This window comes from Rousettus aegyptiacus, unplaced genomic scaffold (assembly GCF_014176215.1).
Source record: "Rousettus aegyptiacus isolate mRouAeg1 unplaced genomic scaffold, mRouAeg1.p scaffold_m13_p_10, whole genome shotgun sequence".
NCBI classification, from domain to species: domain Eukaryota; kingdom Metazoa; phylum Chordata; class Mammalia; order Chiroptera; family Pteropodidae; genus Rousettus; species Rousettus aegyptiacus.
In genome coordinates this window covers 52790546-52813209 of record NW_023416285.1, presented here as the reverse complement: position 1 = coordinate 52813209, position 22664 = coordinate 52790546, and the positions used below count along the sequence as shown (strand labels likewise).

Below are 22664 nucleotides of genomic sequence, written 5' to 3'. Positions count from 1 at the left end.
TTTAAAGTGATCTCTTTTTTCCTCTCCTTATCTATATCTATCTTCAGTTTCATCCCAAGCTAGTCCAGGATGAGAAAAAGTGATCTTCTCCTTTCTTACTCTTACATCATAAAGTGGTTGACTAAACTGATTATAAGTGACAACTTTAATGATCATGCTTTTGCAAGACTGTTTAACAACAAAACAACTACAAGTCAAAATAAATATCAGCACAAAGGAAATCTCTATTCTTTATGGCAAAATGTTTGTCAAACTTCCACCAATGAGCCACATATTTAAGAAGGAGCTGATATTGAGAAACATTTCTGATCATTCTTCGATGTTTGTCAAAATAGGATTTTTTATATGTACTATTACCTTTTGGTTTAGGCCCCTGAATGAGATGTGTATGGATGTTATAATTCTGTATAACTCCAGGATAAACATTCAATGATATATTTCACTTTTTTCTTTTCTAATAAAATAGAATAATGGAAAAACCCCAAATATAATAATTATATTTATGGGTTCTACTATTTGTTGAACAAAATGCTTTATAGATAATATCTAGTGACAAGCCATCACCTTCTTTATTTTATGTAATGAAGAAACTTAAATACAGAGATCTCTAAGTACAAAATAACAGAGGTCTTTATACAGAAGTGTGACTACAAAGTTTCCCAACAATTGAGAAAACTCCATGGCAATAATCTTACCTGCATGTCAGACCTGTACCCCACTTACTTTGAATAATCAAAGACTATTAGTAGAGTTATTTTACTACATACAACCTTCTTGTTTTAGAATCAAAGAGTGCCACGCTTATATAACACCAGGAATGCCTGCACTGCCTATCAAAAGCTTTCATCTTTTTTCTTCTTGGAGACATTATGTTATCAGGAGTTTTCATCACCTTCTGCCACTAGATGGTGCTTGTCATTGAAACAAAGGTTCTTTCTCCCATCTTCCTGGTTTTTTTTCTTTTTTAGGTGCCTAGTAGGACCTTGGATGATATGAAAGAAACTTGATTGATAAGCTAAGTAGTGAATGGGTGTTCTAGAAGGTCATTTAGCACAGAGTTATTGATTTTATAAAATAAATCATTATCCATAAAGATTACTTATACCGTTTTTCTAATTCCATTAATTTTTTTTTTTTGTTCATCTTGTCACCAAGCTGTGTGAACCCCAAGACAAAAAGAACAAACAAAGCATTCTTTGGGCTCATGAGAATCAAAGGACATAACTCAAATTTTAAGATAGGTACCAAAAAGGTCTCAGGATTCATTGTCCTCGCCCAGAATAGCATTAGCAAAGGTGACCACATGTAGAGTTAATAAGACAAGTTAATCAATGGCCTTTCAAAGGAAAAACACATGCATCTCAATTACTGGACAATAATCAATAGGACAGGAAATGGAACATGCTCTTTTAAATGTGGGATAGCAAACATCAAGTAATAAGAATGATAACAGTGGTTGTTGGCTCTTTGTCAAAGATAACTCTTTTTCTCATTAATTTTAAGGCACACAGAACTTCACCCCATAATGCTTTAATTCCCTCCCTGCCACCCCCCTCACACATCTTTATAACTCAATCAAGGTAAAATTTTCCAATCTCGACAGTGAAATGCCTCTAGGTGGTACCTATTTGGTTTGTGTTAAGGACAGTGACATATTTTGCAGCAGAGTACTGGAAAACATACATTTCTTGGACCTTTCCTTTCCTAAACATTCTGCAGTGCTGATCATTCATGGCTAGTTGACGATTATAATGAGAAATTGCCAGCTATGTTGAAATACATAATCCACAGAGTGAAAAACTGCTGAACAGCAGTGGCAAATTCTTAATACAAAAGTGGCTTCCCTTTGCCTGTGAGCTTACTTTGTGGTTGCTGATTCTTGCTAACTGTGTGTTCAGGGACTGAAAGTTAATTTTAACACATCTAAAGACAAAATATAACTATGTGGACAAAAGGTTTAAAACTATTTTTTAAAGTCTTCTGTTTTGAATTTCCCATGTCACTGTAGTGAGTCATGTAAAATGTGTGAACATACATGTCAGCCAGATGCAACAACAGACAGACACACGACATTAGTACATTTTAATCTGAGACATTCAACAGCTTCAGATGGTTCCCAAGTGCTTTCTGAGCATTAACCAAGTATTCGAAACATACCAGTTTAAAAAAAGGTACAAGCTTATTCCAGCTTTCTAAGCACTGGTGAGGTACAATGGATCTCTACCAGTTTTAAAAACTGGAAAGAAAAGCCTCTGTCCTCAAATTATTTTCCTCCAGTTTTTTTTTTTTTACTCCCGGAGGGCTCACTAGTTATAGCTTAGTTCTGAAAAAAAAAATTGGAGCCAGGAGCAAGTAGTCAGTATATGAAATTGGGCTTTATGTATTTTGGTAGGTTCTGTTGAAAATGCAGATTGGTCATTGACTTCCACATATATATGAAAGGTATCATATGCTATGTGGCTCAAATCCATTCGTGGCTACTCTCTAGCAGTATTCGGAACAATAGATGGTGCCTGTGCTGACCGTCTGTTCATACGGTTTAACGGTGTACTTTACTGATCGTAATGTGGCTGGGTTATCGATCTAGTATTAGTGTTATTTGCTTGGCAAAGGGTACTTAAATCTCCTTAATTATGCCTCAGAAACAGAGTAAAAACAAATAATCACTTTGCACGCGCAAGAAACTCCCTTGAATAGCTAAAGATGTTTCCCAAACTGCTCGAGGAAGACAGAAGCCATCAGTGACATAAGCGAAGAGCAAGGTTGAGAATCGTGCTCTTCCCAGACATTCTTTGCTAAAGGTGAACTATTGCTTAATACTGTGTGCTGGCAACCCTCTATCTACACTCCTCAAGTTTTGTAAAGTAGAGTCAAAGAGTGATCTTGGGCTGGGAGATACGAGCAACTTCAGTTGTGCATGAGAGCATAAGCTCTCCTCAGCTGGGAAGTCATGCGAATAGGACGAAAAGCTGGATCTAACAGCCGGCTCGGCGTGAGAGAGAAAGAACCGAGCAAGGCAAGGGCGGGCGATCCGCAGCTGGGTCCCCGGCCACTTCCAGACCCGCGCTGAGCGCAGAGCCGGAGCCCCCGGGGAGGCGGTGCGGCCCGAGGCCCCTCCCCGTCGCCGCGGTGCCCAGGGCGGCTGACGCGGAGAGGCGGCCTGGAGCGGCGGGGGCCGGGCGGGCGCAAGCGAGGGCAGGGCAGGGCAGGGCAGGGGGCTGGCCGAGGCCACTCGGGGCTTTAAATATGGATCGCGGGCTCGCGCTCGTGGCACAGCCTTCGCCACGGCTGCCTTTCCCGAGTCCCCGTCCACCGGCTGGCTCCCGAGGAGCGCCGGCCCCGACCACCTCTGCTACAGTGTTAGTTGCTGGCAGAAAAAGAGGGAGCCCCATAAATATGCAGGAGCTGCAGAAGGCAAAGTAGAGTAGACGCCCGCGCTCTCGCACGCTCACCGCCACGCGCCACGCGGGTCGTGTAGACAGCTACCCCACGCCACCTTGCCCGGGTTCTCGCGGGCTGTTCAAGCCTCGGTCCTGCCGGCTCCGACGACGCTCCTGCCCAGCGCCCTCGTCCCGCTCTCGCCTCCCTGCGCCCCGGGGCGCGCACCCACCGAGGCGGCAAAGTTGTGACTACTGGGGCGCGCGCGGGTGCCCGGCTCCCCGCTCATAGCGCGCCTAGCGCCGACAGCTTCCCGCGGCTCGGCCCCGCCGCGCCCCGGGCCCGCGCCTCCGGGGATCTCACGAGCCCCCAGTCCCCAGCCCCGGCGACGCGCCGGGCAGCGCTCCGGTGGCGGCGGCAGCTGCGGTGGCAGTGAAGGCGGCGGCGGCGGCGGCAGTGGCCGCCGCAGCCCCACACTCCGCCGCCAAACTGGAAGAACGACGGAAGCCGGACCCCAGGAGGTGAGCGCCCCACCGGGGCGGCAGGGAGGGTCGGCCGAGTCCCCCGGCTCGGCGGCGCCCGCGGCAGCGGCGCAGGGCTGGCGGGCCAGAGCTGGTCTGGGAGGGCGCGCGCTGGAGAGGCAGAGAGGTCAGTTGCGGGCCGGGCATCCCCTGGGCTGGGCGTCCACAGAGTGTGTAAGCTGCTTCCCCGGAAAAGTACTTTTTTTTTTTTTCTTTTCATCGTAGCATTTAGAGGAGGAGTTTGGGTGGTCTTGGTTCTCGGTCTTGGAACTGGGCGTTGTTGCCCGAACTGTGGGGCCAGTGTACGCGGCGGGCTGGGCTCCGGCGCAGTGACACGTGTGTTCCTGTGAGCCTGGGTGGTCCCATTGTGGCGAGGCACCTGCTTGAGGGGGAAACATCCTCAAGCTCACTAGCGGGGGAGGCTTGGGGGACTCCCGTGGTACCAATACAGCGGTCCCCACTTCACTGTCTGCTCCGAGAAGGAGCATTCACATCCCTGCCTGGCACATCGAAAGCGGGGGGTGAGTCAGGCAGATTCTCTGCTCGTGGCACACACACGATTATTTGCAATGGATTTGGAACGGGGAGGCAGGGGTTAAACTGGGATTTCTCTTGGCCAGCGACAGTGTGTAGCCCTTCCTCAGGTACTGGGCAGCATGTGCGTCTTGGCAAGGACAGGTGATTTCTTTTTTCTTAAGTGCATTTTACCCAGCCTTTGCCAGTCCGTTAATAAGAATCACCAAAGAAAGGCAGGAGTTGGGAACTACATCAGCAAATTGCAGCAAGCACCACACAAACACAAAGTTATTAAAGAACAAAACACCACCAGCACCAGCACCAGCACCAGCACCACCACCACCATCATCACCACCCCCAAACCAACCTTGAGCTTGAGGTAAAAGATGAAGAAAGCCACTCTACCTCTCTTCTACACTCAAAACAATTTTTTTTTCCAGCTCCTTGTAAAACTGTTTTTTTCCACCCCTCATTCCTTCTCGAGGCCTTACCTTCCCAGCATAATTGCCTGCAGCAAGCTCTTTCCTGTCTTGACATTGAAGAGCAGTTAATTTTGGTTTACCTTCCTTAATTTTTTCCCATTTTACTTCAGTGCAAGAGAAAGTTGTTCTTAACGGGAAATTATGAGCACTAGGCTGTACTAAACACACATTATTTTAAATCCTGGAGCAATTCCTTCCCTAAGAGATTGCATTGTACCATATTTCTTTTTTTCTTTTTTCTTGTATCAGGGAGGTGGAGTTAGAATATTATCTGAAATAAAGTGTACCTTGCACATTAGGGTTTATTTTTTCATTTTGATTTGAGTAGATTCTTCGGTGCAGTTAGAGCAGTATTCAGTGGTTTCTTATAGACAAAGTGATGTCTCCACTAGATTTCTGCTTGAGAACTCTCTTCCTTGTATCCATCACATTAGCATTTAAATAATTTCTATGGTCATTATAGCACTTAGATTGAGGTTATTAGTAGAACTTCAATCAAAAGAGGTATGTCTGCTTATTTTTCTATAGCTTTAACAACTGAGAAAAAAACTTTTACTTTCATTTTAAAGTTAAATGCGATGATAGGATTCTGGGGTTTTTTTTTTGTAGTAAATCTTGAAATTGAATAGTTTCAACTTTATCCCAGAATCTCTGATAAGCTGACACAAAAACTCCCAAATATATAGATTGAGAGAGGAAAGTCATACTCTTACGGACTGCTGAGGCACAGGACATTTGTAAGAGTTGGTATGGGAACGATAAGATGGGATATTTTGATAGTTCCAGGCATGTATGTGTACCTTTGAAAAAACAGAAAACCAGGAAATCTCCAACATTTTGCTATGTTTTCAAAAGGAGGTTTTCGGTATCATTTAATGTTTGGGGATAATTCTGGAGACTTACTGACATCTATAAGGCACCCCAGCCAATGAGATTGCCAGAATATACTCTTAGATTATACTCATGTATCTCTTTTAGTTCATTTTGTCAATATAAAATCACTTTAAATGTTCATTATTTGTCTTTTAAATGATTAGATACATTTTAGATTTATAACAATGTGTGAAAGGAATACAGGGAATTGTATTTAGAGAAAAAAATGTGATAGAAATCAGATAACCTTTGGGACACCTTCCAGCACAGTGGTGGTAATTTCATTTTTTATTGAGCTCTGGCAAGTACAATTTTCAGGGTTTGATCCCTTGTTCTGATAACAAGAGACATTGTCTGGCTATAGCTTGCATCTTAAAGAAAAACACAAGGAAAGGAAATAATGTTAGCCGGTGAATCATGTAGATAATCTATTTTCTTGGCTAGCCTCTGAGGGCGCTGTAGTTTCGGGCTATTGTTAGGGGCAGGAGTCCTGAGAGAATTCACTGCTACTTAAGAGTGGCAATAAAACACATCATCTGCTTGTTTCTTGAAATTTCTTTGTGTCTATTTTAAATAACATGAATGTAATCTAAGACTGGAGCTGATAGATATTAAGATTGGGAATGGAAAGAACAAACCGAGAAAAGTCTTATGGCAATGAAAGTTTCCAAGTAGATTCTTCTTGATTGCTAAGATGGAAGGAATCAGGGGACATGATTTGATGGGATGATGGAGGCTGTAAGTGCAACACACCTCATTTCTCCCTTTAGATACAGTTTCTGAGGCCAACCTGTAATTTATGACATATATGTATTTGGGGGGAGTCATTTAGCAAAATGGATAGTTTAGGAACATCCAGAAAGTAGTAAAACTTTACAAAACAGGATCTTGCTACTTTTAGGATATTTTTGCATGAATGTAGAAGTTTTTAGGGAAGGGAAGAATGTTTCTTTCATGTAGGGTCAGGGCTAAGTTGTATTCCAAAAACATTTTGCCTTTCTCCCAATATCTGAACATTTGATATGTTTGTGTCACAAATAGAAAGTATGCTGCTGTTCTTGAATATGATATATTATATTCCCTATAGTTATTTTTCCAGCAGTGGAGATGGAGTTCCCTAATATACCCTTTTACTCAATTCTTTTCTCTGATGTACATTTATACACACTCGTTTATAGAGGTGGTTGATTTTATTTTATCTAAAGCCATATTTATGATTGTCATAATGATTTTGTGGCATTGAATTTTGTTGCATTTCTCTGGTCTCAGCAGTGCAATGATATTTCAAACAAGGCGTTGAAGGGACAGCCAGCTATGAATGGTGATGGATTTATTTACTTGCCGTGGCAAAGATGAGATAAAACTTTTACTTTCCATTTTCTTCATGAGGTTTATAATTTTATTCCTTAATGATAAGGTCTAACTAGCCTCTGAGTTGTTATGTGTTAAAGAAAGGTGGTGGTAGAAAATAGTAATGGTGAAATCATGTACCTCTGTAATTCTTTTCATATAAGCCCAAACTTCATTTTGTTCTTCCGTGCAAATTAATTGGATGTAAGGGATTATTGTGCTTGTTGAAGAGATGAGGAAACCAAGATACAGAGAACTTTGTATGCTTTTCTTAAATGAAACCGAAAATTATTGCTGGAAGTTGGAATGAACATTTCAGCTTTGAACTAGTGAGATATGTTTGAACTAGTGAATGACTGTCTTCAAATGAATGAATGTTGTTTAAGTCACAGCTGACGACACTAAAGCAGATGAAAGTTTATCATGGTCTAAAGTGATGATGCGCTTTCCATGTTGATATGTCCGCTCTGTAGCAGCACCTACTTGCCTTAACTTTATTTCAGATTCTGCAATGCAAGGAGATGTTTCACGAGTGAAGAATTTTCAGTTCGTATATACCAATTTTAGCTCCAGTCTTGAGCACTAACTTTTGTTTTTCATGGAGAATGAATACAGAAAGAAAGCACCTGAAATTAGGATGTTAAAGGAAGTAAATAATCACCAATTGATGTTTCTCTCTTTTTAATTTTATGGATTATTTTTGTAGAAAAAAGATATCCTGATTGTAACTTGAATTTCTGTATTAAACACCTTAAAAGAGTTTTAAATAAAACTCATACATTTTGAGGAACTTTTAAAATAAAAATCAATAAAAATACAAAATGAGAAACGAATATGTTGTCTTAAAACTGATAAAATGTTCTATGAGTGTCACAATTAGAAAAGCTGTTTTTAATGTCTTGGATAAGAAGTTAGCAGTTTATTCTTTGTTTTGAAAATAAATGTCACTGATTAATGTTCTCCTTTATACTATTTGCAAATAAGAAAAGTTGTGGGGTCTGAAATTTTACGTTAGTTAGTTATAGGTTTGGCCTGGAGACCTCATGTTCACTGACAGTGCCCAGTAACAACTTGATCTATTTGGAACTCCTATATTTGCATATTCTCCAGCAAAAAGCCTCTGAGCAAGTAGAACAGGAGGTAAAAAAAAAGACATACATTAAAGAGAATTTACTCATAGGCGATCCCTCCGAATCTGTTTACTCTATTCATATGCAGTTCTAACATGATTGAGTATACCATTTTTAACCCTATAGCAAACGTTAAACTACAAATTAGAAAAAGTAGATGTAAGACCTGCATCAAGCACAGCAGTCGAGGACTCTTTAGGTGTACCCTCAGAGCGTCTCTTCATTACACCCCACTCTCCCTCCTTCCCTTTTCTTTTCCTTCCTTTCTTTTTTCTCTCCATTCCTTCCTATCTATCTAAGTTTTTATGGAAATATAACGTGTATAGAAGAGTATGCATGTCATTAAATCATAAGTTAACAGCTTGGGGTGATTTACCTAAGTGAATACATCCTTGTAACCAGCACCAAGGCCAAAATGTAGTCCACTGCCAGCAGCCAGAAGCCCTCTCTTTCCTACCCCTCACATCATTACTTCTTTCTCAAAGTTAACTTCTCTCTTGACTTCTGAGACTATTGATTACTTTTATCTATTACTGAACATTCTACCAGAATACATGATGTATGTCCTTGTGTCCGACTTTTGTTCATTGTTATACTTGTGACGTTCTTTCGTGTTTTGCGTGTAGCAACAGTTTATTTTATTCTCTTTCCTCTATAGTGTTCCACTTTATGAGAATGCCACAGTTTATCCATTTCACTCTTGATGGACATTTGGGTTGTTTCCAGTTTTGGCTATTATGAATAGTGCTGCTATGAACATTCCTACATATGTCTTTTGGTAGAGATGTAGGGATTTCGGTTGTGTGTGTTGTGAATTAAGCTGCCGAGCCAGTTTAGTAGATAATGCCTTCCTTCAAAAGTGATATTATTTACTCTCCTACCAGCACTTTATGAAAGTTTTGGGTACTCTACATCCTTACAAACAGCTGGTATTATCTCCCTTTTTAAAAAGTAGAGAATCTTGTAACATGATTTATTGCCCAATGACCGATGGCGATATGGATTTGGAAGATATGGGTTGGAGACCCGGTTCACTCACTTACTAGTTATTTGATTTGGGGAATTAAAAAAATCATCCATGTCTCTAGTTTTTCATGATTAAAATGATTGTAAAACCTAATTTACAGTGTTATTTATGAAACTTTGTTAAAAACTATAAATGGCCATACATACATTAGTTATTATTATTGTTGTTTTATTCTACAACATTTCTTATTCTTGAGTTGAACTGTGCCAGCACTGAGAACAGTTCCTGACATATTAATAAATGTTTGTTGGCTGAACAAATGAACAGTGCATTTAAACATCTTTTTTCATCTGTGACTGAGTGATTCAAACTGTGTTTTACATTTTTTTCTCTAGGACTATTACTTTTTATTGCTAAAGTTGAGCCGAGAACAGGATTTATTTATTAAACATTAGGTTGAAAAATTGAGTCTAATAGTCAGCAGTTTGAGATCACACATTTCACTATATAGCCCATATCAAATTTATGCCCTCAAGTAACATGCACAAGACCTGGAGAACCCTTGAAAATGTTTACAGTGATCTTCACCTCATGAGTGATCCCGAAAGCTTACACTCTGACTGTATTTAGCTTCTATAAGTAGAACGCTGGCCAACAATTTTCCAGATTTTAAATATTGTAGTGGGTTCTCCAGTGCTGATACCTTGGAAACCATGTTTCATGCAAAATTGAATGTTTAAGAATGAATAATAACTGGAAACTGGAGCTTGTAGAGAGCTTTTTCATTTAGTATGGAGAAGGTGGTTCACAGATATGTTGGTTATACATCAAAAGCAAACTCTTAGCATATACCTTATAAATGTTTATGTAAAGCAATCATTCTTAATCCTTTGAAAGGTCTGATTCCTAACCATTGGTTTGATTTTAGGACCCTCATTTTTCTTCATCTGAAAAGAGCTTAGTGCCATCTATTTATTTTTAAATTAGGTATAATTAAAATTTATATGATTTTTTTTTTTGAGAATTACATGATGAACAATAGCAGATATTCCTTTGCAAAATTGGGCTTGGAACAGGAGGAACTTAGATTTTGATGTGGAAATCGACTTAAGATTTTCTTGCCCAAAGACTGATTTTCTTTGCCTTTTTATTTGCATTTGAGTTTTTTTTTCTTTCTTTTGAGAGTTGGTGGTAGTCTTGGTTGATTTGTGCTCAACGTTTAAGTATAACTGTTTTGTGGTACTCAGATTACTGAACATGTAACAGACCACTTCATAATAATCCAGTCAGTCTACATTTTATCAGGGCATTTACATTTTAGGTAGTATTCTTCATGTGAGCTTGACCCAAATGTGTTACACATGTAATGCTATGGAAAATTGAAATAAAACAAAAGGTAATTATGATGAGCCTTGTTAAAGTACTGTTTTAAAAATAGTGAATTTCAGAGAACCTCATCTTCTGTTCTGGGTGATTTCATTCCTGTGAGAAGTTAAACTGAGTTGTTTTAAAACAAAAGCATCCAGGCATGTCTGGTTATTACTGTGTTAGATACACTCACGAAAGTTTTTTTTTTTTTTTTAAATTGGCGCTATGTAATAGGGAAGGACACCTATTTAAAGACAAGCATCATGACTATGATAATATCTAAATCAATATCCCGAGGGAATGAAATTAGCTCTTCCATTTTTTTGTACTCTTTAACATGGAAGTCTGATGTCTATATGGCTAAATGGGGATACTTCTAATGTCTTTAATACAAATCAGGTTTTTGCTTTTTCTTCCCCAGAGTGATCATGAATGAAGTTCTGAAACTGTCATTTGTTCTGAGTGAAGACTCAGTGAGATCATCAGTCAGACTGAAAGTTTGACTGGACTCAAGTGTTGATGGCTATACTCCTGAAACCCTCCTGTTGCGTGTTGCATATTGACTGCAGCTGTGGGGAGACCTCATGGTGGCACTGCTTCAAAAATTCCTTCATCCCTTTGACCCCTGGGGACTATATCCTTAGAAATGTGAGTTGAGCACTCATGATGTTAGCAGATAATAGGGCTTCATGGTAGGAAATTGTTGAAATACTGATTACAATCACTTTTAGAAAATTGCTGAGCATTAACAGATTAAGCAGAAACACACAGATCACACGTCTGTACTTTACAAGTTGAGCAACTTTGCCAGAGAAAAGAGAGAAGACAGATAGATTTAGATGAATGAGATAATTTCTCTTGAAAAAGACATTAAGAAATGAAACAAAAATACCTGTCCAACATCACCAGAAGAAAATATAGTTCAAGCACTCACATGTGTCAGAACTTTTAGGCAGTAAATTCCGCACTTTAATAGATCACTTTGTTACTACGTGGTGCTCTGCACTGCCGATTAATTGTTTCCTTCAATATTATTTGCATCCTCACTGTAGAAACTGTGTCAGAATTTCGTTTGTGGTCCTCACAGTGGCTAGCATATTTTATATTGAAAATACTTACTTAATGGAATGATATTTAGTTACTTAAACAAATTTAGACAAACTAATCAGAGATGCCCAGTCATTATACCCAACTTTATCTAAGCTCTATTTCTTCCAGAGCAATTCCTCCAGTGTAATAGCTTTCATCATTGCTGTTAGGTCTTTGAAATATTTCTTGTGAATTTATTGTCATAAAGTTTGAAATCCAGTAACTTTTGAGATGGAACTTTGTTATTAGGCTTTCTGATGTGTTATATAGTTCCTCGGAAAAATTACCTAACTTTTTTTAGATATGGCTGTATTTTATCTGTTCTCTGAATTAGACACAGTTTATTTACTTTCTTTTGAGATTAAGTCTTAATTGTTAGTGCTTAAAAGAAACTTTTTATTTTAGAACAATTGTAGGTTCACAGGAAGTTAAAAAAATATAGTATAATTTTTTATATAGCCTTCACCCAGCTTCTTCAATGAGTGTCACTTTTAAGATTTCTAAAAAGACATTTACTTGAAAAGATTTATAGAGAATTTACAACTTTCATGACTTCTCTGAATAATATATACAGTAAATATTATAGAAAAATGCAGAATTAGGCACATGTAGCATTTTCTGAGTTTTGGTTGGGAAAGGTGCTCCAGTGGTAGGGAAGGGGAAAGAGTCATTTATTCATCTATTTATTCATATTTGTGCATTTGCCGTTTGTCTCATTCAAAATATTTTTTTATTAATTATATTGAACTAGGAGTTTTTAAGTCCAGATGTTGTTCACACAAAACCTTTGGAAGATATAAAACCAATATAAGTGAAGGAAAGTAGAACTCCTTTATGGTACTGATGTTAGGGCACTGTGATAATACTGGATTTTATGTAAAGATGAGAGAATATCATTGTACTATATACATCTATGTGTTAAGTGTATATTATTTGTCTTAAACTATACTCACCTTATAATATATGTGGATGCACAATATATTGAGACATTTTAGAATAGATGTTTTATTTGTTATACACACATAGTAACATTTCCAGTGAAATCTCAATATGTTTCACTATTCTTTAATATGTTGATAAGTATTACAACCCAGATATTTGGGTTCAGTTATCACCTCTTAATAGGGGTCTTTTAATACTGTATGTCTGCATTCATCTATGTATCTGAAGCTTATTCAGTCTTACCTAGAACGCTCCCTGGAAGGTTTGGTCTTGCACCTCTAGTCAGACAGCTGGGAAAGGTCTAGAGAAATGTACCGCATATCATGAGAATAAAGGCGTGTCTTTAAGAGAACAGACAGAAATCTACTTGAATGCTATAGTCTTGAACAACGAAGTCTAAAAGGAGACCTCATCTAAGCCTATAATATCATGATCACGTTCTCCCAAAGCTAAGAATGGCAGAACTAGGAGGACCTGTTACAACTGTGAGAAATAGGCTTAAGGTAAAAAAAAAAAAAAGAAGAAGAAGTTTAAATTTATGTAGTAGATATTTATGTGAGCAGCTTTTAACCCCGGGAGCAGAAATTGGCTTCTCCCAAGAGGAGAGGGTCCAGAACCAATCTTTGGGTAGATTAAATATTTATACAATTTAAAAGAGAAAATATCCATGTTTGGTCGGTATCCTCTGTTTGCCTAGGACTCTCCTACTGAATCTCGTTAGGGTCACTTATCATTTTGTAGGATGATTTTTTTTGTTCTTTGATATCACTGTCAGATGTCACTGAATGATGATCTGAAGGCATTTCCTATAAAGGTTACCTGCCTCAGCATGTCTTACCTCAGCTCTTGACCTTGACCAGAGGCATTAGTACAAGTACAGTTTTACACTTGAGTTTATTAAATGATCAGATCATTTAGACCTCCTTAAAAATTTCTCTAAATATAGTTCATATCTTGTGGCTGATAAAATGAAATTGGGTGTTATTGCTGAATTAAAACTGACACCTTTAGTTCTGGGTTCATCTGGAATAATTCTACTAATCTGAAATAGTTTGCTTTCCCTATAAAATAATGAAATATCTTTTATTTTATGCAGGTTCAAAAATCATTGTTTTAGATACCTTTTCTTAGATATAATGTTATGTTCATAAATTAAATAGAGAGCTTGGAAAGTCCAATGCCACATATTCTTGTTTGACACACAGTTTTTCGCCTCCGTGATGGAAGGACTTTAGTATATGGACTTGAATAACAGTGTACTTTACATAAAAGCTAGAGCAGCAGGAAAAACCGGGCTAAAGCATGTGACCCAGGCTTCAAGCAGGTTGCTGCTTGAGTCCGGAGCTGGTGGAGTAACTTCTTCACCCTGTAGAGACAATGAGGGGTTCAATTCTAAGGTGGGTGTCCATGGATGTAGAATCTAAAGGAAACTTGATGCCTCGAGGAGCAGTGATAGGACAGTGTGACTGCCCGAAGCATGGGCAATAGGTACCATGAGTTCCCGAGTCTGTGGAATCAAGAAAAGGGAAATAATGTTTTGAGGAGCCTGTTTCGAGAAATTGTGAATCCGTCTCCTCTAGTTGCAGGGGTGGTCTGTTTTCTACTGTCATTAGATTATAAAGTATTCATTTTAATTGAATTTATGAGAACTGAAGCTTACTTAATTAAGTGTCCAAACTAAAATTGTCTTAAAATATGTTTGGATGTACATTATTCCAAAATGAATTGCACACACTTATCTCCTTTCTTAATGTTCCCGTTTTGTTCATCTCTCACGGTCATCATTGTGTAACTCAGCGATGCCCTTCGGGCTGGGGATATATGGCACTGTTGCCCCTAAACCCATGTTGTTGTGCCTCATACATTATTTTATGTATACTTATGTTTTAAAGAGGGTACCTTATCTGTGCCTAAATAGGGATGAAGGGTCTTGCTATTTGCTTATGTCATGGTCAGTGACCTCTGTGGTATCTATTTTCATGAATTGAATATACATACAGAAGGAAATATAGTTTTGACTAGAGGCTGGAATGAGAGGTGGGAAAGAGGGGCAGTGGAAGGCTCTATGCCATCTGCTTCCGTATTATGCCCTAGGGAGAAGGTCTTTGCCATATTGAGAGAGAGGCTCTAAGACAAAGCTGAAGGCCTCATTTTAATGAGGTAGTTTGAGAGGGGTGGGCTATGAGAGGGTTTCTTCGGGATCCAGGTGGCAGAGTGTGGTTCTGGAGTGACGTAGCCTGAGGCAGTGGTTGGGCGCTTCAGTGCCTTGAAGGTTTAGAGTATTAGGAGACCTAGGAGAGAGCATCCTGGGCAGGAAGGTAGCATTTTCAAGTAGTCATTGGCCATCAAAGAAGAGGCCCAAGTAGAAGGACATGAAAGGATTGGTGGTGAGCACGGCGGACAGACCCCACAAATAAGAGAAGGTAATGAGATCCAGCAGTCATGTTGCAAATTTCTAGACATCGTCTTTCTATAGGCTATTGAGGCTGGGGAAACGCCTATCGAATTCACATTGACTGTCACGATTTCACTGTTCTGGTTATAAGCATGGACTCCGGAGCCAGAGTGCCTGGGCTTGAATCCTGCTTCTGCTCCTGTATTAGGTGGGGTTCCCTGGGAAACAGTTTTTGATTGTGCAGGAAGTTTATTGGGGCTGGCGCTGAGGGGTAAAACCTGTAAGGGAGTGGGGCGAGTTGGACTAGGCAGAGAGGGAGGAGTCATGTGTGATCCAGTAGCAACAAAGACCTCGATTGGCTGACGCTGCCAGACACTCTAGAGCTGCAGACCCTGCAGAGTTGCCCCACCTCTCCGTAAGGGAGCTAGGCCTATCTACCCATCACCAGTCCCGAGTGGCGGGCTTCCTTGGACAGGGCTGTGACTGGCTCAGGTGGCTCTCTTTGAATAAGACAATTTCCAGAGTTAGACTGAGCTGAGCATCATCAGTTACCAACAGTCCCGCTGGCTGGGGGAAGCACCTCAGTTTGAAAGGGGAGATCTGGGCAATGATGCATCATAGCACCCAGATACTCAGTGCCGCATGACTTGGGTGGCTCTGCTTCCAGTTCTCCATCCCAACCTACCTCTTTTATTTCCTAGGGTTTAAGGAAGGTAATACATGTGAAATGCTTAGAAAAGTCTATAGCTCATACTAAGTATGATTTAGGTGTTAGTTATTATGATCCTACATGACTTTACCAGCCCTCCCTTTCCATTATAATAGGATTCTTTTAATTCTCCATGAGTTTGAAGACTAATACTCTTGTTATTAATTTTTCTAATTTTATATGCACAAGGAAAACATCTGACAATATCTTAGTAAGAAATAATTTAATATACTATGTATTTTAGTAGTATTTCCATTTTAAATTTTACCAGAAGATTCAAAACAAACAATTACCAATGATGAAATTTGAAAGATTTGGACATACGGTAAATTAAATTTTTAGGTATGTGTTAGTTCTTGGCCTCCCTCAAAGTAACTTAGATAACACCCTTCTAAGTTAAGGGCAGACCCATCCCTGCCATTGAGTTGGGAAGTGGTCCTATGACAGCAACTTATGACCAGGTAGGTGATAGTGTCTAGCTGAGAAGGTCTTCAGAATCTCAGTTTTTCTCTTTCCTATCACTTTGGTTCTAGGTCTAAACATTACAACATGCAATCAATAAATATAACATTGCCACTTAATTAAATTGCTTCATTTCTTGAACATTTCAGAATCATTCTTTTCAATATTTCATTATTTAAATTCCATAAGTATAGAGCAGATTACCTGGAGTGTTTTAGAAATTTGGTTGTGATTCAAAATAATGTTCTCATGGAGGCTCGATCCCTGCCAATTCATTTTTCATTTACTTGGGGACATGGCTAATTCCTTTGGACAGTTTTTATTTCCTTCATATTTGTGTGGATGGAAAACATTTTATTTGAAATGAATTACTTGCCCCCCCTCCCAATGTAACTATATCATATTGTTTATTTTTAAGGAACTTTCTGATTACCCTGTTAACATAAAAACAGAGATAGTCAAGAATTTATGCTACAAAACACTTCTTTAAAATATGAAGTGTGCCCGATTGTTCTGTTTGTACCAAGACCCCATTGCTGGCACACCCTAATAAAGCCAGCAGAGCTGAGGAGGAAGTACTATGACTCCTCTTTTGAAATAATATTTTTAAAGAAGCTTTCCTTGAATTTATTTTCCTCCTAGTTTTAAGTTGCTTGTAGCTATTCTCAAAAATGTCTTTTGAAGAAATGCGAATGTTAGGAGTGAACTGTGAAAAACCTATCTACATATTTATTATACGGTGATCTGTAGAAGATGAAGATTATATAGAACACATAATTAACCTCAAGCTGAGTCAATAAAGAATTTTGTCTTAGCCGTTTTGGCATTAACTTTATTTTTGGGTTGAGTTGTCTGTTGTGGGTTCCATGCAGAGTTCCATAGTTACTTTTATTATGTGAGCCAGCAACCTCATGGGGATCATCTCACTTCAGTAACCAGCCAGCAGTTTTTCTTTTCCCTCTACTGAGATTAGAAATGTCGAGAGCACTTTTAAGATTTTACTTCCACATTTTTGGGGGGAGATGTTTGTGAGGGGTGAATAAGGATAAAAGATTTACGGTTGGCTAATAGGTGTGTAAAAGGTATTAATGTTTAAAATGATAAAAACTCATCTTGTAACAAGCCCTTTCTAAAAGCAAAGATGACTTTTAAAGCTGTGCATTTTGGGGATTAAAATACATAAACCCTTTTTTTAGAGAAATGTTGAGCTTGATCTGATGGGCAACAAGTCCTGTATCCAGGAAGATTATATCAACACAGCTTTTAATTCTCAAAAACATGAAATTATGACCTTTGTAGATATGATCGTTCACTGTGTAGGAGATATGAAGTAAAAAGTAGTATTTTGGACAGAATTATTTATTGTCTCCAAAATGGACACAGGTGTGATTTCTACTCTTGTATATTTAATCCCAAACCAACCACAATTACTCCTAATGACTCCCCATTTAAAGACCTTTCAATGCTTTCCTTTTTAAAAAAATTTAAACATTTTTTTTTTTTTTAGCATGAATGCAGGTGGGTTTTTATGTGTTTTTTTTTCAACCTTGGGCCATTATTTTAAGTTTTAAAATGAATAAATTTTAACCACAATATATTGTGTAGATAAGGAGGAAAATTTGCCTAACCAAAACACTTTTTAAAGTAGAATAGCTTATTACTTTTATTTAAAATATTAATCGAGGTTAATAAATGTCTAGATTGTTCATCTAAATTTATACATGTAATACAGTCTTGGACACCTAAATAAATCCTAAATAAATATGCTTGCTTAAATGATAACTAGTAGAGTAAAAGTACAGTAAACTAGATTTTAATTACTCTCAAAGTTTTACAAATGAAATCTTTATTAAATTTACTATCTATTAGATTACTTAAATAAAAAGCAGAAGAGGAAGGATACCTAACAAATATATTACTATAAATTCCAGTGAAACCTCATTATTAGAATTTACATTTTTTATAAAATTAAAGATAAATTTTTTACTCACTGGACACTCAAAAGTTGACCAGAAGAAAAGGAAGGTTCCATATGGGTGTTGGCTATTTGGTCTAATGGCCTAAATGAAATGGAAAAAGAAAACATGGACTTATACTAATGGTTCATTTTCCTACAATAAACCTGGTCAGTTCACTTTAAGTGCGGTTTGCTGAAAACTGATGATGATTTTTAGCACTTAGCTTCTTATCTCCAAAGCACTTTCCAAATGTTGAATAATTAATTGCCACACCCCTGTGTGGGGGTAGCATATCAAGCATGTCTTTCTGTTTACCAGGAAACCATTATGGCAGAGTCTGGAAATGCTAATTTTTTTTTTTAAAGAGGTTTGTGTGCTTTCCAAGGTGACCAGCTTTTAAAATGCTGTCCCGTTTTTTAATCACAGGGTCATGAGAAAAGTAACCAAGGATATCAAATACTTGAAAACTTTTTCTTCTCATTGTTCCCATACACATTTCACTTTTCATTTCATTTCTGCCTGCTCATCCTTTTGCAATACAATTGCTTAAAAATAGAATATGAAATATCAATAAGCTTAGTCTCTGCAGTTAGTATAGTCTCTTCTTATCTGGTTAATTCAGAATTTGGGAAACCTGATGGAACTGTGAGAACAAATCTCAGTGGCAAAAAAGTCACATTCTGCAAATGGTTTTAATGAATTAAAGAAATGCGTCTTTCAAATACTAGTTTTTGTAACTTTACCTTAATCTTGGAGTCTGAGGAATAATGAATATAAACTATATATACCTGTGCTTAAAAATATAAATAGTTGAGCTATGCAATGTATATAAAAGACAAACATATTAAAATTAGAGAACAAGAAAGAATGAGAGAGGCTAATTTAGTATAGAATAAACAGGATAATTGAATACTGGAATTAATAAATCTGAAAGGAGTTTGAGAAGAGAAAGGTGCTACATGATGAGAACCTCGAGTTGGGGGGCGGGGCAGAACAAATGAGATGAGTTCTGGTGGTGGTGACTGGCTACCGGATAATACCTACATCAGTCAGGCTAATTCCTGGCATGTTTGTGTTGCCAGTGGCACGATGTCTACTGATTAACTCTCTGGAGAGATGCAGGATGAAGTCACTGTGGCAGGCCAGAAGGCTATGCATCCCTCAGGTTCTCACCCTCTGAAATAGAAAGGAGCTAGGACCTTTCTTTGAGAACAGTTAATCCCTTTATACCTTGAAAAACTCACCAGATAACTAAGACAATTCTGTGGTGATTATTTCTGGCGAATACTGAGTTCCTCTGAATAAGATTAACACTTAAAGGCAAAGGAGAATTAGATTGGTTTCAAGATGAAGTCCTAGAAATCACAGACCTAGTGGCTCACCTTATCTACTAAATGTGAGAATATAGGTCCTTAATTCTGAGGTCTGGAGTGTACAGCTAGACTTTCAAGGGGGCTCATAAACTCCTAGATATTGTATGCAGAATTGTATATATATGTGTTTTTGGAAGAGTGTATCCAAAGTATTCATGATGTTGTAAAAGCTGTGACACAAAATATTTAATATTGATATGGACAAGTATCCCTTAAGAATGTTTACTTAGTCCCCTCCAAATAACAAAACAAAATATTAGTTTCTAGCTTTTCACTCCCTCAAAATCTGGATGGAAAGGAAATGAGAGCCTATCAGCTTCAGTATATCACCTCTAAAAATCTAATGTTTTTATATTATCAGAAACATCAAAAAGTGCAATGATGTAATCACAACCAGTGAACATGGTTATTTAATACAGTACATTAAATTTGGAAAGGTGGTGATCAAGTCTTATCTACAATCGGTCCTGGGGCTTTCTTATTATCGAAACTAAGGGAAATGTGCCCATAAGGATAAAGCGGCTTCAATTATGCATTTATAGTTTAGCTTACTTTCAGACATGAAGTGTTTTGATAGCATTTTTGTGGGAAACTGCTCATTGAATATGTGATAGAACTCATACAGGAAGATGAAAAATTCTTTGCTTCTATGTGGTTCCTTCTATAAGCAATGTAGCTGTGTTCCTGAATAATTGTAGATTAATTTAATTAAATCAGATCATGTTTATGTGAAATTTTGCAAATAAGGTCTTGATTACAACTCATTAGGGGGAATTTGATATTTAAAGAAATACTGTAATTTAAGAGAATCCATAAATACTAGCATAAAATAAGACCTCAAAATTCCCTAATTTTTTATGGTTGACCTTTGGGAAATGGGTTTAATAATCTCAATGAAATTATAGCAACATTTAAATTATATATTTATATTTCCATTTTATTTTGAGTTTAGAATCTATAGTTCCATCAGATTTTCAAAAGTTCCATGGCCTAAAAAGAGTTTAAACATCATTAACTTATGTCAGAATTAATCTTATATGTGATGATCTATAAAAGAAGCCTTCTATAATTTTGAAGATTTTGCTCAACTTCGGTCATTGATAAGGAATAAAATGGTACAACAAAATGGAGTTTAGAAGTGTTTTGGGCTTAGTTACCTAAAAAGGAGTACCCATAAGACTGGTAGATGATTTCTCAAAAGAAGCTATGCAGGACAGAGGGCTTGGCACAAAATATTCAATATGATGAAAACTCAGGATCTACAACTATTAATACTTTATCTAGCAAAGCTATCATTTAGAGTCAAAGGATGGATAAAGAGCTTTCCAGACAAAAATAAGCTAAATAAATTTATCGACACCAAGCCAGTATTACAGAAAAGGTTGGAGGGACTTCTTTAAGAAAAAAAAAATGTGTATCAAAAGCAGGAATAAAGAATGGTAATAACTACATTGCTATCAACAAGTACCTCAAATGGAAAAGAATTAAGTTCTCCAACCAAAAGATAGAGTGGCTAGATAAGAAAACAAGACCCCTACATATGCTGCCTATGGGAGACTCACTTCAGATTAAGAGACACACACAGACTAAAAGGAAGAGAATGGAGAAAGATATTGTCTTGCTAGACTTAGAGGGTATTGTGCTGAATGAAATGGGAAAGACAGAGAAAGACAAGTATCACATGATTTCATGTACACATGGAATCTAAAGAACAAAATAAACAACAACAAAAATGGAAATAAACTCATAGATATAGAGAATATTTTGAGGGCTACTAGATGGGAGGAGGGTTGGGGGAATAGTGAAAAAGGGCAAAGGGATTAAGAAGTACAAATGGATAGTTACAAAATAGACATGGAGATGTAAAGTGTAACATAAGAAAAATAGTTAATAATATAATAAATATGTAAGGGGAAGAAGGATACTAGATTAAAAAAAAAAGTGTTTAGGGCTGCCATGGACTGTATGCTTGTGTCCTGCCTCCTCAAATTTGTATGTTGAAATTTTAATTCTCAAAAGTGATGGTGTTAGTAGGTGGGGTTTTTCGCGGCGGGTGATTAGGACATGAGAGTGGAGCCCTGATCAATGAGATAAGAGAGAGGTCAGCATCTTGGCGGAGTAAGATAAATGGAATTAATGCTCTTATAAGAGATAGCACAGAGCTCCTTAGCCTCTCTGCTGTGTGAGGAAGATACAGTAAGTCTGCGACCTGGAAGAGGTCCTTTACCTGCCCATGCTGGAACCCTGGTTTTTGACTTCTAGCCTCCAGAATTGTGAGCAATAAATTTCTGTTGTCCATAAGCTACTTGTCAGTGATATTTTGTTATAGCAGCCTGAAGGGACTAAGAAAAGTGCTAAAAGTTGTGGAGATCTATTGAACAAGGTAAATATATTTAACACTACTGAACTGTATACTTAAAAATGGTTAATTTTATATATGTGTTTTTTCACCACAATTAAAATAAAAGTGTTTTGGGATGAGTACAGTGTTTGATAGATATGTATTAGATTTGATAAATGTAAAAGAAAAGCAAGAAAGCTTAAACTAGTAACTTACCTTTAGGGTCTGGGATTAAATATATGGACTGAAATTTATGAATATAAATATGAATATAATTCATGAATCTTATTATGACCAGTAGCCGGAACCATTTTAACCCATATTATTTAAAAAAAATATTTTTTTTTTTTTAAAAAAAGGAGAGGATGGTTTCTTACCCCAGTGATTGATTTGGGTTTCATTTCCTCTATTGGAGTTATCTCCTGGAGGCAAATCACCCATCGATTAAGGCCTTGGCATCAGATCAGATGGTCGTACTGTTTTGCCATTTATGACTGCTCTTGGGCAAGTCACTTGATGATGTCCCTGTGCCCCTCATATGTAAAATAAGCATAACAGTAGTATTGAACTCACAGGTAGTTGTTGAAAATCAAATGCTCTTGTATATACCGACAACAGACTGTCTCATGGTAAGGACTTAGTAATTGTTAGTTTATTACTACTTTTGGAATAATGCCTGCCAATGGGATAGATAAGAGGCTGAAAGGACAGCAAGAAATGAGGTATTGACTATATTCCTAACATTATAATCATCCCTTGAATAAATGGGAATTGACAGTTTATATCATTGACACCAATCTGAAATCTCAT

General features: G+C 37.8%; 1 protein-coding gene across 3 annotated transcripts in view; it reads left to right on the top strand.

Annotated features, from left to right (window-relative positions):
* The first annotated feature begins 3768 nt into the window (after positions 1-3768).
* Positions 3769-22664, top strand: part of SLC4A4 (solute carrier family 4 member 4) — a 306370-nt gene continuing 287474 nt past the window's right edge. Inside the window, exon 1 of one of the 3 annotated variants that reach the window (XM_016132915.2) lies at positions 3769-3899. Coding sequence is in view for 1 of the 3 variants with exons in the window: in XM_016132913.2 (XP_015988399.2) it covers positions 11232-11233 (2 nt within the window). In the remaining 2 variants the exon portion in view is untranslated. Of the gene's footprint in view, positions 3900-9269; positions 11234-22664 lie in introns of those variants that run through there. The other 2 variants (XM_016132911.2, XM_016132913.2) reach the window with 2 other exon arrangements.